The sequence below is a fragment of the Loxodonta africana genome, chromosome 10, assembly GCF_030014295.1.
Source record: "Loxodonta africana isolate mLoxAfr1 chromosome 10, mLoxAfr1.hap2, whole genome shotgun sequence".
NCBI lineage: Eukaryota > Metazoa > Chordata > Mammalia > Proboscidea > Elephantidae > Loxodonta > Loxodonta africana.
This window is the reverse complement of record NC_087351.1, coordinates 5,845,648-5,860,887: the sequence shown is the minus strand read 5'-3', so window position 1 is coordinate 5,860,887 and position 15,240 is coordinate 5,845,648. Positions and strand designations below refer to the sequence as shown.

Genomic DNA, 15,240 nt, shown 5'->3' with positions numbered 1-15,240 from the left:
CATCCTCCAATTAGGTGCGTAACTATTAATTAAAGGCTCAATTAAAACACTCTAGCCATTCCACGAGAATAGAGGAAAAAAGAAGGTTCTTACCTTCCTGGGAAACACTCTCCTGTGGCAAATCATCAATAAAATCTAAGTGCCTTTCTATCGGCTCCTCAGATCCCACAAGACTGTGGTCCACAGCTAAACGCCCCTTCTTTTCCTCTCTTTCTTTCAAGATGACCTAAAAGTCATTAAAAAAAAATTACCAGTCTTTAACTACCGATCACTCTTTAAGAATGCACTGAATGATCACAACATACTTTATTACAAAGGCATGGCCGTTCACTTAAAAATGGTAACGAGGATTTTAGTTGACTATGTGTTTGAAAAAAAAAAGAAAGTAGAAACTGACTAGCAAAAAGGTGAATGTAATTTGGGGCACTGCAAGTGACGTACCGTATCCAAAATAAGGAAACCCTGGTGGCGTAGTGGCCAAGTGCTACGGCTGCTAACCAAAGGGTCGGCAGCTGGAATCCACCAGGCCCTCCTTAGAAACTCTATGGGGCAGCTCTGCTCTGTCCTGTAGGGTCGCTGTGAGTCGGAATCGACTCGACGGCACTGGGTTCTTTTGCACTGGGGATCCAGAATAAAGGGAGGCCATTATACTATAGAATACTACAGCTCTCAAACCACATCTGCTTCATTCTTTAAATCCTGGGTGACAAACTAGAGTATTTCCCCCAAAATATGGATAAAATAAAAAGTTTGGAAACCAGGTCACAGGGGTTACATACTGATTTCCATTTTGTAGTTTTCAATAATTTGAATATGGATTACCTCATTCTGATTCTCCTAATAACAATACTGAAGAGAAGCAAAGCAGATATTATCCCTGACATAAAGCTGATGAAGATGAGAGAAAGACAGGCTTGTCTAAAGCTACATGATGGGCACTCAAGTCAGTACTAGAATCCAGGGCTTCTGATTCTAAGACACCAGTGTCTTTGGATGTTAAATGTTTAAGGTTTTGTTTGTTTGTTTGTTTGTTTGTTTTTAACCTTACAGAAAGAATTCATTCTCCAGAACCTTGTTCCATACAGAAGACCGCTACTCATATCCTCAATCTTGAATTTATGATACAGATGCACGTACGTCTATGAAGACTTCACAACAATCTGTTGGCTAAGATAGCATAACTACCTTTGCAAAACAGATTTAAACCTTTATTTATTCTGTAAAATAAATACTCCTGGATTTTAATTTACCTTTTTAAGTGCTGTAGGTCGTTTTAGTTTTGCAATTTCCTTCTCTTTTCCTTTTTTGGCTTTGGAGGAAGTCACATCTAAAGAATTTAAGGATGTCAAACAGGTCTGACTTTTGGTTAAAGGTTTTCTGCTGGTAGAGTCTTTAGTGTGAAAAGAAGCTGCAGTGGACACTAAAAAAAAAACAAGAACATTAGTTTTACTATTACAGCCAATTCCACATGCTTTCAAAATTTCCAATGACAAATCTACAAAAACAAGAATATCCTCTTGCCCTCATCATAATAGTGGGCCAGCAGCGCCCCTCAGATACAACTCTTACCAGTCTTCTTAGCCTCCGTTAAGATAAAGATGACCAAACTAATGAGATCACTCAATCTAACAGTCCAAAGTGGCAAAAACGATTAGTTCTGCTATACTGCAGCAACTCTCAAGCATGACAATTCCTTGCAATTGGTCTTTAGTCAGAGCCGTTCTACCTTTGAAATTTCAAAACTCTGCGCCTCTCCTTAGTCCCACCCAGTCTATTTACCCTCACGAATGGAGTCCAGCAGTCCTTTCCTGGTTTCAGTCTACCAGTGAAGAAGAACTTTTATTTTCCTCTCGGTACTATTCGGTAATTATTTTATGCCTGGTAAACCCACTGCTGTCAAGTCAATTCCGACTCACAGGGACCCTACAGGACAGAGCAGAACTGCCCCATGGGGTTTCCAAAGAGCGGCTGGTGGATTCTAACTGCTAACCTTTCAGTATTCAGCCAAGCTCTTAACCACTGCACCACCAGGGCTCCCTGTGCCTGGCAGACACTTTCATTACCCAGTGGCTACCTCTAATCCTTTAATATTCCTCAGCCTTTGATCTCAATTCTCTCAAGCAAGCAGAGAAGCTTCCCTTCCACTTTCCTGAGATGCCACACAATATAAACTTATAAATCACCTGAGAGCAGGTAGAGCCATCCTTATTCCTGTCCAAGGCTCACTAACCACCTCTGTTCTTAATCCCATCTGTTTTTCTGCCATCTTGCTTTATACCTTCCTCGTCACATATTTCAAGTTCCTCTTTGCGGTGTGATGGATCGTTTTTATATGGCCTTCCTCACCATGGTCTTGTAACTCCCAGCAAATGACTGGGTGGGACTATGCAAGTAAGGTGTTTGTGGCCCACCAAGGGGACTGGGCAGCTTGCTAAAAATGCAAATAAGCACATGGCACCCTTCTGGGAATGGAACCATGAAAAGAAGGTGTATGGAACCCTAAGAAGGGGACTGGCTTATTTTGCCATACTGCTAGGCTTACAAGGAGACACCGAGGGTGAGAGATGACGGTACAGCAGTACCAAGAGCAACAGTGGCTCCAGATGTCAGGAACCAGAAGATCAGCGCGAGACAGCTGTGGTAGGGCTTGCCAACCTTGTACCACTTGCCCAAGCAAGGCAGAGGTGAGGCCAAGAGGCCAGAGAGAGGCTTCTCTGAGGGTAGAGCTGAGAACAGGCTGTCCTCATTGAAGAACTATATCCTGAGTCATTTCTGATCCTGAGTTGTACTGTTACTTCCCTAATAAACCCCATAACTATAAGAATGGTCTGTGAGTTCTGTGTGGCCACAAAAACTAATTATCAAACTCAGCAGAAAAGTAGAGAGTACTGTGAGAAGACTGGTTGATATCAGAACTGGTAAAAAGGCTGGAGAGAGGAGGTATGTTTGACCTCGGCCTTGGGCTGTTATCTTGATTTCCCCTCCCCCTTGAGGTCAGATGCCCCCACCACAGCATTTTTACACTCCTTAATCCCTGACTATTTTCCTTGACTCCCCACAAGCTAAGGTCTCCTCTATCTAAAAGAAAAAAGGCAAACCAGCAAAATCCTTCCCTTGACTGGCTTCTCTTCATGCTAAGATACCACCACTCTCCTTTTCTTCCCAACTTTTTCATCATCACTTTTCAAATCGTTACAATCTGGCTGCTATCCCACCCACCCTCCTGAACCTGCTATTGCCAAGGATCACACGTAACCTTACAATTCCCAAATATAACTTTCTGAGTCTTCTTCCTATTCTAGCTTTGTACCAAAGCCTACATTCTATTCCTCAAAATTCTACCCTTGCCTTCAGTAACATTACACTCTCCTATTTTTCTTCCTCAAATCTATTTTTCTGGTTCTTCTTCCTTCTGTCCTCTAACTATGAGTGCTCCCCAAGGCTTTATTACTGAACATGTTTTTCCTCGTTTTTCTTTCTCTGGCAACCTTATACATTCCCACAGCTTCAACAACCAACTCTTTGAAAATCCCTGACTTCTAACCTAAACTGCTACAACAACCACCACAACGATCTCCTTCACTAGCATTTCAAATACAACAGGCCCAGAGCCCACTATTCCCCACAAAACTCTTCTTCCATGATCTGTATCTTGTTTATTATCAACAGAGCGCTCATAACCACCAGTCCTTCAAGCCACCGGTTTTGGAGTCATCTTTGACCTATTTCACATTCCATTAGTAACAAAACCTTACCAGTTCTTTCCAATCCTTTCATCCCTACCAGTCTCATTCTTTGCTTAGATTTCCCAATAATTTTCTCCGTAATCAACGCTCTCCAATTTAAACATTGGTTTAAACCTGGGCTTCAAACTGGTTCTTTCCGGTTCAACCATGGCCAAGGAAGCATCACCAGAACAGATCTGAAGTTTTAAAATTTGGATGAACCGGAACAGTAACTGGAATGGGAAAAATTACAAGTTGAAGCCCTGCTAGAAACCTTATCTCCCTCTTAGAACACAAGGGTAGCATACGTGTTACACAGCAACCTAATCTCTTGCCCACTGGATTTTTAGCAGAGCCAGAAACAGCAGTGCCTCATTCAAAGATGGTAGCACTCCGCTCAAAGATGGCGGCCGACTATGCCATTTTCAATGTGTGTCACTCTCCAGTCCTGCCAATAATCCAATTTCATGCATCAGCCTCCTGAAAGGGCTCACTATGCCTCTTCCAAGTCTTCCATTCCAGGGCTTCAATCCATAATTTTCCCAATATGGTTACCATGCCAAATCACCCAAATTGTAAAAATTCAGGTCCGCTCATTTTGTGCTTCATAAGCTGGTTCAAACCAGTTTGCAGCCCTGGTTTAAACTGGAGGTTAATCTCATTTGTATCTGTCAAGAATCCTACCCCCCTTCCAAACCGCAGTTCAAATGCCACCTTCATGAAGTCTTCATAACAACCTCTCCATACTTCCGTATTGACATAAATCACTCTCTCTTGCGCAAGCTCAAATAACTTTGTCTATATCTTTCCTAAGGCACTATTTTTTAATTAGTTATCTGCGTCTGTCTTTCTGCCCCACTAGGCTATAAACTTTCCGACCACAGTATATCTTAATCATATGTGTAATCTCCACAGTTCCTGACACCATGCTTTACCTGTTTACAATTATATATATTAACATTTGCTAAATCCAAGTTGTAATAATAAGCCATTTGAAGTACCACAGGTTAATAATTTCTTCTCCATAACAAAATTAGTTAACATTTATCGAGTGATTGTATCTGACACTCGTCTAAGAACCTTGCATGTATCACCTTATTTAATCCTCAAGAAAATAGAAGGGTGGGAAAGTTAAGTAACTTGCCAAAGAAATATGGAGAAAAACAGGATTCAAATTCAGGCAGGTTGACTCTAGAGCCCCTAGGGCCGCACTGCCTCCACAACATTGTCAGCTCTCAGTTCCATTCTTTGTACTACTTTCCTCTTTGTGAGGTGTTACTACGACTCTCTCCATCTCAACAACACACAATTCTCAAGTTTAGTATGCATTCAACATTTTTACAAGTCACTCAAAAGTTTAACTACTCAAGGCTTATAAGTTAAGTTACCCAAGGTTTAATCTGGACGGGTAACTGGCTACAGGTGTGAGCACCGTACACACAGGATTAGTGGTGTACACTATTGCTTTTCTGTCAGTAAGCAATCGTCCCTTTACACAGGAAGAGAAGAAACAGAAAATTCACTTCTTCCTCTTGACATCAGTGCTTTTCACTGGTGCCTCCTCATCACAGGTCTCATCCTTTAAACAAGCTATGAAAAAAAATGAAGGACCTCATCAGAGCTGCTGAGCTCTGAATTTCATGCAGTCTGTTAAAATAGAAATTACTGTTACAGCAAAAAGCCAGATCATTTTCTCTTACACACAGACATACGATTTGATCAAAACTCCTGTTTCCCATTTGGTTTTAAAATGGATAATTTAATAGTTTAGAGAGCCAAGTTATTTGTAATTTTTATGTCAACCTTTGATGAAGGGGAAAAAAAAAAAACCAGGTTACTGCTTCAAAATGCATACCAACTGACATTTAAAGCAGAGGCGAGAAGGACATGAGGGAACAAACTCTACTGTATCTGAGGAAAGGGCATTCCAGGAAAAGAACAGCAAGCACAAAGGCACTGAGTCAGCATGCTGGGTGTGTCTGAGGGACAGCAAAGAGCTAACACGGCTAGAGCTTCGTGTGAGATGGGACGGTGATGAGGGTGGGAAGGTGACAGGGTCAGGTAAGGCAGGCCCTTAGTCAGGACTTCGGCTTTACTCCATGTGAGAGGAAGGGCCACTGGAGAGTTCTGAGCAGTGGACTGCACGAAACAGCTCGGATTTTAAAAAGATTACTCCTTTTAAAATAGACTTGGGGTGCTGAGAGGGGAAGACAGGTAGTAGACAGGAGGCTACTACAGTGGAGGAAAGTGACGGGGACTGGTCGAGTGGCAGGAGAGGAGCCCATGAGTAGTTAGATTCTGAATGTTTTTAAGGTAAAACAGACACAATGTGCTGCAAGGCTTAACATGGGGTCCAAGGAGAGAGAAGGGACATGCACAATTGCAAGGCTTGTGCCTAAGTTGACTTAAGTATGTGTGTGTGTACAACCGGAATAATTTTATAGTAACAATACAAAACCGAAGCATACTAACGAAGCAAAAAGAGCAACCTGCTTCGACTAACGCTATCACCTGTGTACGACAGAGGTCTGGTGTTGGTGATCTGCCGTGCTTTCATCGCTTGCTGTTGTTTCTCCAGGGCAGCCAACATGTCCCCCAAATCTAGCTGCACAGGTGTTTTATTCTTTTTTCCAGCTGCCTTTGATAAAGCTTCCTGCAATGGGAACATGAAAACATTTATTTTCACTCTAGTACGAAGGTGTGGCAATTTAAGATGACACCTGTCACTCCTTGTCCATCCCCTCACGCTTGGCAAATATCCTATCACATTCATTATGGCAAAAGCATACATACCTGTAATTTTTTTTGCTCCATACTTATTTCTGAATATTCTTGAGCTGTAGCAAGGGCTGCTGCTAAAGCTTTCTTTTTCTGACTCTTTGCACGTTTGGGAACAGAGGTTGTAATAGGAATTGGAGTCTGAACTATACTGATTGGTGAGTTTTCAGGTAAATCATCCAACTATGACAACCAAATAAAGACATCTGTTAGTGATCCCGTAAGTCTCAAAAAAATACCAAGACATTAAAAATACATGATAGAGAAGAGATGGGCTTTAATATATACTGTGTATCTACATGAATCTGTTGGCATAACTCAAAAACTAAAGTAAATATATACTTCCTGACCAACGATCAAACTTGGCATCGCCAACAGCAGATGGCCTGATATTATTCGCCAATGTGGTATTTTTGTTGGAAACTGGGTGGTGTAAATGGTCAAGCACTCGACTGCTAGCTGAAAGGTTGGCAGTTCAAACGCCTCAGAAGACAGGCCTGGTAGTCTGCTTCCAAAAGGTCACAGCCTTGAAGACCCTATGGAACAATTCTAGTTTGCACATGTGGAGTCACCAAGAGTCGGAATCAACTTGACAGCAACCAACAACAATCATAAAGAAAGACAGTCCAAAACGTGGGATGTTCCAAGTACAGGATAACTGGCCTAGACTCTACAAAGGATTCAGTGTCATAAAGAACAAAGTGAGACAGTGGACCATTCTAGGCTGGGAAATAATAAAGAGACACAACAGCTTAACATAATGTGTAGTACCTGCCTGGATCCTAGATTGAAAAAACCAAAAAAGCTCCAAAGGAAAATCTTAAAACGACTGGGGGAATCTCAGTGTGGACTATGTGCTGGATGATGTCACCTAATTATTGGTATTTTCTTAGGTACACTACTGGAACTGTGGAATTCACAGGAAAATTTCTTTGTTCTTGGCTATGTTAAAAAGAAATATTAGAGGTAAGTACTAAACAGTTTCTGCTATGCCATGCTGTCCCACGTGTGTTTAGTACCCACCTACCTTTAATGTTTCTTTGCAACATAGTCATAGTTCAAAAGATGTTCCATTTTGCTTTTATTTTAAGTCACTTACTACTTTTGAAGAAAGTTTCTGTTGAATATTCTCGTCTTTAGAATTTCCATTCTCACTCAGTTCTCGAAACCCATCTTCATCCTGAAATTGGGTTTTACATTTTAAGTGAAAACAGAGTTGAATACAATAAACTTTTAAGAAAACTACTTTTTATAATACTTTAGAGTAATTAAAAATTAGAAACAATTTTTTTTTTATTTTAACAATGGACTTTTTTTTCATAATTTTTATTGTGCTTTAAGTGAAAGTTTACAAATCAAGTCACTCTCACACAAAAACTTACATACACCTTGCTACATACTCCCAATTACCCTCCCCCTGATGAGACAGCCTGCTCTCTCCCTCCACTCTCTTTTCGTGTCCATTTCGCCAGCTTCTAACCCCCTCTGCCTTCTCATCTCCCCTCCAGGCATGAGATGCCAACATAGTCTTAAGTGTCCACCAGATCCAAGAAGCTCACTCCTCACCAGCATCCCTCTCCAACCCATTGTCCAGTCCAATCCATGTCTGAAGAGTTGGCTTCAGGAATGGTTCCTGTCCTGGGCCAATGGAGGGTCTGGGGGCCATGACCACCAGGGTCCTTCTCGTCTCAGTCAGACCATTAAGTCACAATGGACTATTTTTTAAAGTCAGTTTTAAAAAAGGAAATGTCATTTCTTATATGCTAAAACATAGCCAATATAATTATTCAAGGCTGAGGGCATAACCACACGTGCCAATCCTTTGGATTTCTGCACCTACTACTCCATTTTTATTAATAATTCTGCCCTGAGATGATTGAAAAGAATTTCAAATTTGACTACATGTCAGATAACTTAGAAAGGATTTTCAACACATGCCTTAATATGGATTTTATTAACACGGTCCCTGTGCCACAGTACTATACACAGCTGTCAGCAGGGTTAAAAGTTTAAATAAAAACATCTTACGAAATTTACTTCTTAACCCATGTCCTCCTTTACAGTGAAAGTTATACTTAGTACCTTCAACTAAATATAAGTATAGAACCAATCATACAGTTGAGTGCAAACAGTAAAATTAACATGTCTGGATCTACTGAAGCTATTCTTGACAGACTAAGTGAGACGCACTCTCAAGTCCATCGGTCCAACTGCTAAGCTCATCTAACATATTCTTCATCTCCAACCTCTGGCCCACGTAGGCTTTTCCAGTTTAATCACGATCTATGCACTCATTTTATAGACCTATGATTCAACCAAAATGAGGTGTTCAAATGTTAGCCTGACACAGCCAAATTCTAATCCGCCCCAAATGTTAGCACTGCCTCACCCCAAACCCAAAGCGACTTTTCTCTCCTTTCAATTCCAACCACAGCCCATCAAGTATTAGCTATGTACATGTCTATATTCCTCCACTACACAGCAATCTCCCCAGGACTATGGGTCTATTCACCTTAATGTACCTCATCTTTCAAAGCATCTTCATTTATACATAGCACAGGCTTCCAACAAGAGCTGGTTAGATGACTAACAACAGAAATACTGTAATCAGGATACAAGCTGACTGCCTACTGGAAAGAGTCAAGTCTTCTCCTTCTCTGGGGCCCTCCTGGTCAGCAGTACTAATTGATTAGACTGAAATGTTCAAGCCTCAAAAACTGGACAAATGGACTAGACAACAAAAACAACAATGAACATTAAGAGAAAAAGTTCTATACTATGTGAAGTCCACAGGAAATCAAGTTCTACCTCTACAAGTTACCTCAAAATGACGAACACACTTGGCAAAAATCTATATAAACATTACTGAGTTAATGTTTGACTAAATATATATAACCAAGACAAATAAAAATGAGTCAATACTTCTGAGTAATTTATAATCTATAATGGAGTCATGTGTAAAAGTCATAAAAGTATTTATAATGTTTGCAATGGGACATAAATTTCTTAATAGGAACATTTGCTATAAAATTTCAAAAACACAGCTTGAAGAAATACCTCAAAATATAAAGATTCAGAATTTGGGTCGCCTCTTTGGGACTGAATGGGGTTTAGCTGTTTATTATCTTGTCTCTTTTGCAAATTTTGTCTTCTTTCTGAGGAAGTACTATGCCCTCGACATCTGAATCCAACCTAAGTAAACCCCAGAGAAGAAAAAAAAAATCTTATTTTTAAGTAAATGTTTTATCAAATTTTAACATACTTAAAGTACACAAAAGTATACAATTCAATGAATTTTCATAAAGTGTTTAACTTATTTTAAAAGGTCAAAACTTCTCACAAATAATGTAATTACAATAAGGGAAATATGAAACTGTGATAACATACATAACATTTTAAACTATTTTAAGTCTGATGATGTTTGCTATTTAAGAAAAAAACAGAATTCATAAGAAAAATGGAGTTACTATATATGCATTAACATTGTTACAAACACTAAAGGCCCCGACAAAGTTCCTCGGGAGCAAATACACAAGTATTCCAATTACCTCCTGGAATGAACCAACAACCTCGTGACGACGAAATACTTTTTGTCAGTTCTCCTCAGAATGCTATTGACAGAAAGTGGGCATACAGAACAAAAGAGAAGCTACAGTTTCAAATACAAAGATTTTCAAATGATTAACACAAAATTAATTTTAAAGGATTTAAGTTCCTCTAAATCATGTAATATCCCATATACAACAAAAACAAAAATACCAGGCATTGACATATCAAGAATATGTGCAAACGTATTTTAGGAAACTTCTCAACGCTTCTGAAGGACCCAAAACAACTCAAAAAATAGAAACATAACTCAAAAACACAAAGGCATACTGTTTTTGAACAGGAAGAATCAAAATCATAAAGTCAATTCTCCCTAAGCTGACAGGTTAATTTAATGACATAGGAATAAAATAGAAAGTCTAGAAAGAGATTCCAATATATATGGGAATTTAACATGATAAAGGTAGCTATCTCCAGTGAGGCAGACTTTCCAATAAATGGTGCTGGGAGATTTGGGTAGCCACCTGGAAAATACAAAGTAGGACCCATATCTGTACCACAGAGCAGGAAACACTCGAAATGTATTAAAGATTTAAATTAAAAAAAAAAAAAAAAAGAGAGAGAGACCAGTAAGAGACCAGAAAACACAGACAAACCCCTTTTTCACCCTAGAGAAGAGGCAAGTCTTTTCTAACCATGATTTAAGAATCCAAAGCACCAAAACACACAACACAACTGACAAAGCTGACTTATAAACTTCTTAATGTTATTTTAAAAAATAAACTGCACAGCAATAATTAACAACAAGCTATGTCAAAATAAAAATTAAATTCTGACAAAATATTTTCAACTCACATAAGGCTCCTAGAAATTTTAAGAATTTGATAAGAGTTTGATCACACTGACAAAAATGTACAAAAGACAAAAGAAATAGATCAACATTCAGAAAACTGGCAAAACATGTGACTGGGTAAGCTCACAAAAAAAGATATATAAATGACATTTAAACAAATGGAAAGATGCCTCACTACATTAAGAAACCATTTTTACCTAATCGGCACAAACGCAAAAACAGGAAACTCCTTGTTTTTAAAAACTGTGATTCAGGTCACAGTTCACAAAGCAAATTAGTTTCTCATCAAGCAACTGATATACATATTGTTTTGTGACACCGGTTGCCAACCCCGCAATGTGTCAACATCCTCCCCTTCTAGATCTTGGCTTCCCCATTTACAATTCATCCAGCTTTCCGGTCCCTGCCTTCTAGTCTTTGCCCTCGGGCTGGTAAGCCCATTTAGTCTCATACACATGGTTGAAGTACCTGCGTTACTGTTTTCTAATCTTTGGCTGAAAGGTAAACATCAGGAGTGATTTCAGTACTGAGTTACAAGGGTATCTGGGGGTGAAAATATACTATTTCTGAAGCTGTGTGGAAAGAGGTACTCTAACTTGACACTGGCTGCTAACTAAAACGTCAGCAGTTCAAACTCACCAGCCGCTCCACAGGAGAAAGATGTGGCAGTCTGTTCCTATAAAGATTTACAGCCTTGGAAACCCGCTGGGGCAGGTCTACTCTGTTCTACAGGGTCGCTATGAGTCAGAATCAACTCCACGGCAATGGGTTTATGTAATGAGGATGAAAACGTAAGACACGTATTCATATATACTAATGTTGACATGAAGAAACTCTGTAAGAGTACGCAAGAAGCTAAGTGGGACAGGTACAGGGGAGAGGTCAGGGCAAGGGGAGCCAGAAGTCGAATGAGCTTTTTCATTGTATACCTTTTTTCATTTCAGAGTATTCACAAAATAAAACCACTTTAAAAGATCTTCTTTCCACAGCTTAGAATTAAAGCTACAACAGGATAGAGAAAAGATCTGCTCTATGAAATGTTAAAACAGTTCCAGATGTTTTTTAAAAACAATCACTGTAATTAAAAGAGCACGGTACAGGCGCAAAAATCAGAAAAATGGAATAAAACGAATAGCATCTAGGACATAAGAAATTAGCCAACGATTAAAACAGCAGCACAAACCAATGAGGAAAGAATGAATTACAATGTTAGGACAATTAGTCAACTACTTTGAAAATCTACATCCTTATACCATTCAGCAAAATAAACCTCAAAAAAAAAAAAAAGTTCTGAAACACTATACTATAAAAGAGATAGCAGAAAATACAGGTGGATATTTATTTGATTTCTAACAGATTTTTAAAGCCTTAAAATAAATTATAAACTGCCAAAGGGGAAAACATTTTGACTTAAGAGTAAAAAAAAAAAGATTCTGTATGTCTAAAATGAAACAAAAATATATTTAAGGAAAACGCATGTGTAACAGAAAAGGAAACCAACACATTACTCAAACCTGGCTCCGGTTCTGGAATGAAGAGAGACACAAAGCTTAGCAACCACATATACTCGCATAATTCTTTTTGTTCTTGTACTATTCCTTACCAGTTTCGACTAAAAGATAAATATCTTTCCATCCCACTACTATGTCCTCCCCAGTAGGCTACTGATAACAAAAGCAACAGTACCAGGACTGTGAACTTGGCAGGACTAGTAGTTACAATCTCAAAATGAAATTTCAGCACTCAAGTAAATATCTGGTAGGTTTTTGTTTATCTCATCTACATAATGATTCCTGTTTCAGCTCTTTAGCTTTTAATCAAATAAAGCTAGACTGCCTCACAAGCCTGCCACAAACAACGATGATTCATTTTTGCAATAACCACAGGGAAGACAGTATTATTCCACTTGTTTGCCTGACAGCCTAATGAGTATCAAGGTACATCTGAACTACTTCATTTTGGGAAAGCAAAGAAATAGGCCAGTATTTGGCCTTTTTTCATCAATTAATAACTTGTTCTTAGTTCATCTACAGGTGTACTCATACAATAATTTTAATTTCTTAACTAGATTTCAGGAATTAAGGAAGGCTATCATAACAAATGAAAACGGAAAATACTGACCATTAAATTGACAACAGCAACCCCAAGCTAAGGCGGCAGTGAGTCTGTACTGGAAGTGGAGCAATAATATGGCGAAGGACAGTGAGAATGACTACACAACTTGGAGACTGTAACCAGTGTCACTGAATTGTACATGTAGACATTGTTTATATGCTTTGCTATATATATTTCCAACCAAAATAAATCAATAATTTCAAAAAATACTGACCACATGAACTCCTTGATCTTACAGACAACCAAGGCAGGAAGACAGTTATTGCACGTCACCTCTCTCTGCCTGCACTGCACCTAGGGCTCTGCTTTCTGTTATGTACCGAATCCTGTGCCCCGAGATGTGTGCTGAAATCCTAAACCCTGTACCTGTTTGGCGCCTTGGTGGCACAGAGGTTAAGAGCTTGGCTGCTAACCAAAAGGTCAGCAGTTCAAATCTACCAGCCGCTCCTTGGAAACCCTATAGGGCAGTTCTACTCTGTCCTATAGGATCGCTATGAGTCAGAATCAACTAGAAGGCAATGGGTTTGGTTTTTGGCTTGGTACCTGTTTGGAAAATAGGGGGCTTTGTTACATTAATGAGGTCATAACAGTGTAGGGTGGATTATAAAAGGACTGACGGATGGAGTGACACACACAAACACACAAGACACACACTCAAGGGAAGAGAGATACCATGTGAGGACTGTCTACAAGCCAAAGATCCAAGAAATGTCTAAAAAGGAAGGAAACTATGCAAGGGAGGGCCCTACTTTAGACTCTGTAGCCTCCAGAACTGTGAGAAAATAAAGTCTTGTCTTTTAAAACCACCCATCTGTGATTTTTTTTAGGTAACTAAGACGCTCCCCAAAGGCCAGGGAGCTGCCCAGTCTGGACACATCAGCGAAAGCAGCAGCCACCTGGGTCAGAGCCACCATCACAGAAGTGTGGTCTGTGGCGTTCACAGTCAAGAAAACACACGCCGACAAAGTCGCAATACTGAAGTTCAAAGAATCAATATTTAAGGCATTACAATGATTTTAAAATTTATATACGGGTAGGCATAAATCATGGCAGATGAAGTAGGGCTGGAGGGTATCCTTTTTAAAATTATGAAATATTTAAATACACAGAAAAGTGGGAAAAATGGTAGAATGTACACCCACATACCTACCACCTACATTCAACATTTTGCTGTTTCCTTCCTTCCTTCGTCGCTAAGCCATTTCAAAATAAGTTACGGATATCGTGATACTTGAATGCTGAATAATTCAAAATGCATCTCCGAAAACTAAGGACATCATCGCTCATAACCACTATACCATTATTATAGCTAACAATTTATTCTAATTCCCCAATATCAGCTCATACTCATCAAATTTCCCATACCTACTTCAAATTACCTGTGCATTATTTCTTTGTTCAGTTTGCCTTCCACCTCTAGAAAATGTCTGATGTTTTTCCATCCAAGGTTTTTTCTGAGTTGCCTGGCAAGTTACATTGGACCAATTTACATGTCCTGCAACAAAAGAGATTTAAAAATATGATCTACTTACAAGAGATGCCAAAACCTAAAAGATTGCCCCCTAACTCCGTGCACTGAATTTCAGTCACCATAAATACAGTACTTTAAGTGGTAGTCTAATTCTTTATATATATGTCATCTTGTAAAATATCCCAGCTGGCATTTTCTCAATTTGATGAGCCAAACTGTAATTTCAAATTAACAAGAATGTCTTTAGAGAAAAAAAAAAAAAATTTTTTTTTTTTTTTGGGGGGGGCAATATCAGCAAGTTTCATGCTCAAAACAGAATTCTGACATGGATAAGGAAAAAAAGGCAATAAGTAAAGCAAAAACACTATGCAGAAAATAAGTACCTGAACATATAGATGATTCCACATGCTAAAAAAAAGGAAGCAAAAAAGAAAATTATTTTCCATATAAGAGTCAACGCTTAAGCTCTGCAAAATGTTTCCTAATTTAGTTTAAACCAAAAACCAAACCCAGTGCCTTCGAGTTGATTCCGGCTCAGCGACCCTACAGGACAGAGTAGAACTGCCCCAGAGTTTCTAAGGAGCGCCTGGAGGATTCAAACTGCCGACCCTTTGGTTAGCAGCCGCAGCACTTAACCACTACGCCACCAGGGTTTCCTAATTTAGTTTAGTGGGGTACTTATTACAATATTAGAGAAAAATAAATCTCCACACATGACTATTTTTCATATTAACAGTAAAAAATACACAAGA

General features: G+C 39.1%; 1 protein-coding gene across 3 annotated transcripts in view; it reads right to left on the bottom strand.

Moving 5' to 3' along the window:
* SECISBP2L (SECIS binding protein 2 like) overlaps nt 1-15,240 on the bottom strand; it is a 62,676-nt gene that overhangs the window by 30,986 nt on the left and 16,450 nt on the right. For 2 of the 3 annotated variants that reach the window (XM_003420122.4, XM_064291992.1), the window contains exons 6-13: nt 14,872-14,896; nt 14,397-14,512; nt 9,561-9,695; nt 7,603-7,683; nt 6,519-6,686; nt 6,237-6,378; nt 1,251-1,420; nt 94-226 (exon numbers count right to left, since the gene is read on the bottom strand). In XM_003420122.4, the coding sequence (XP_003420170.2) occupies nt 94-226; nt 1,251-1,420; nt 6,237-6,378; nt 6,519-6,686; nt 7,603-7,683; nt 9,561-9,695; nt 14,397-14,512; nt 14,872-14,896 (970 nt within the window). The remainder of the gene's footprint in view (nt 1-93; nt 227-1,250; nt 1,421-6,236; nt 6,379-6,518; nt 6,687-7,602; nt 7,684-9,560; nt 9,696-14,396; nt 14,513-14,871; nt 14,897-15,240) is intronic. The other variant, XM_010599665.3, reaches the window with a different exon arrangement.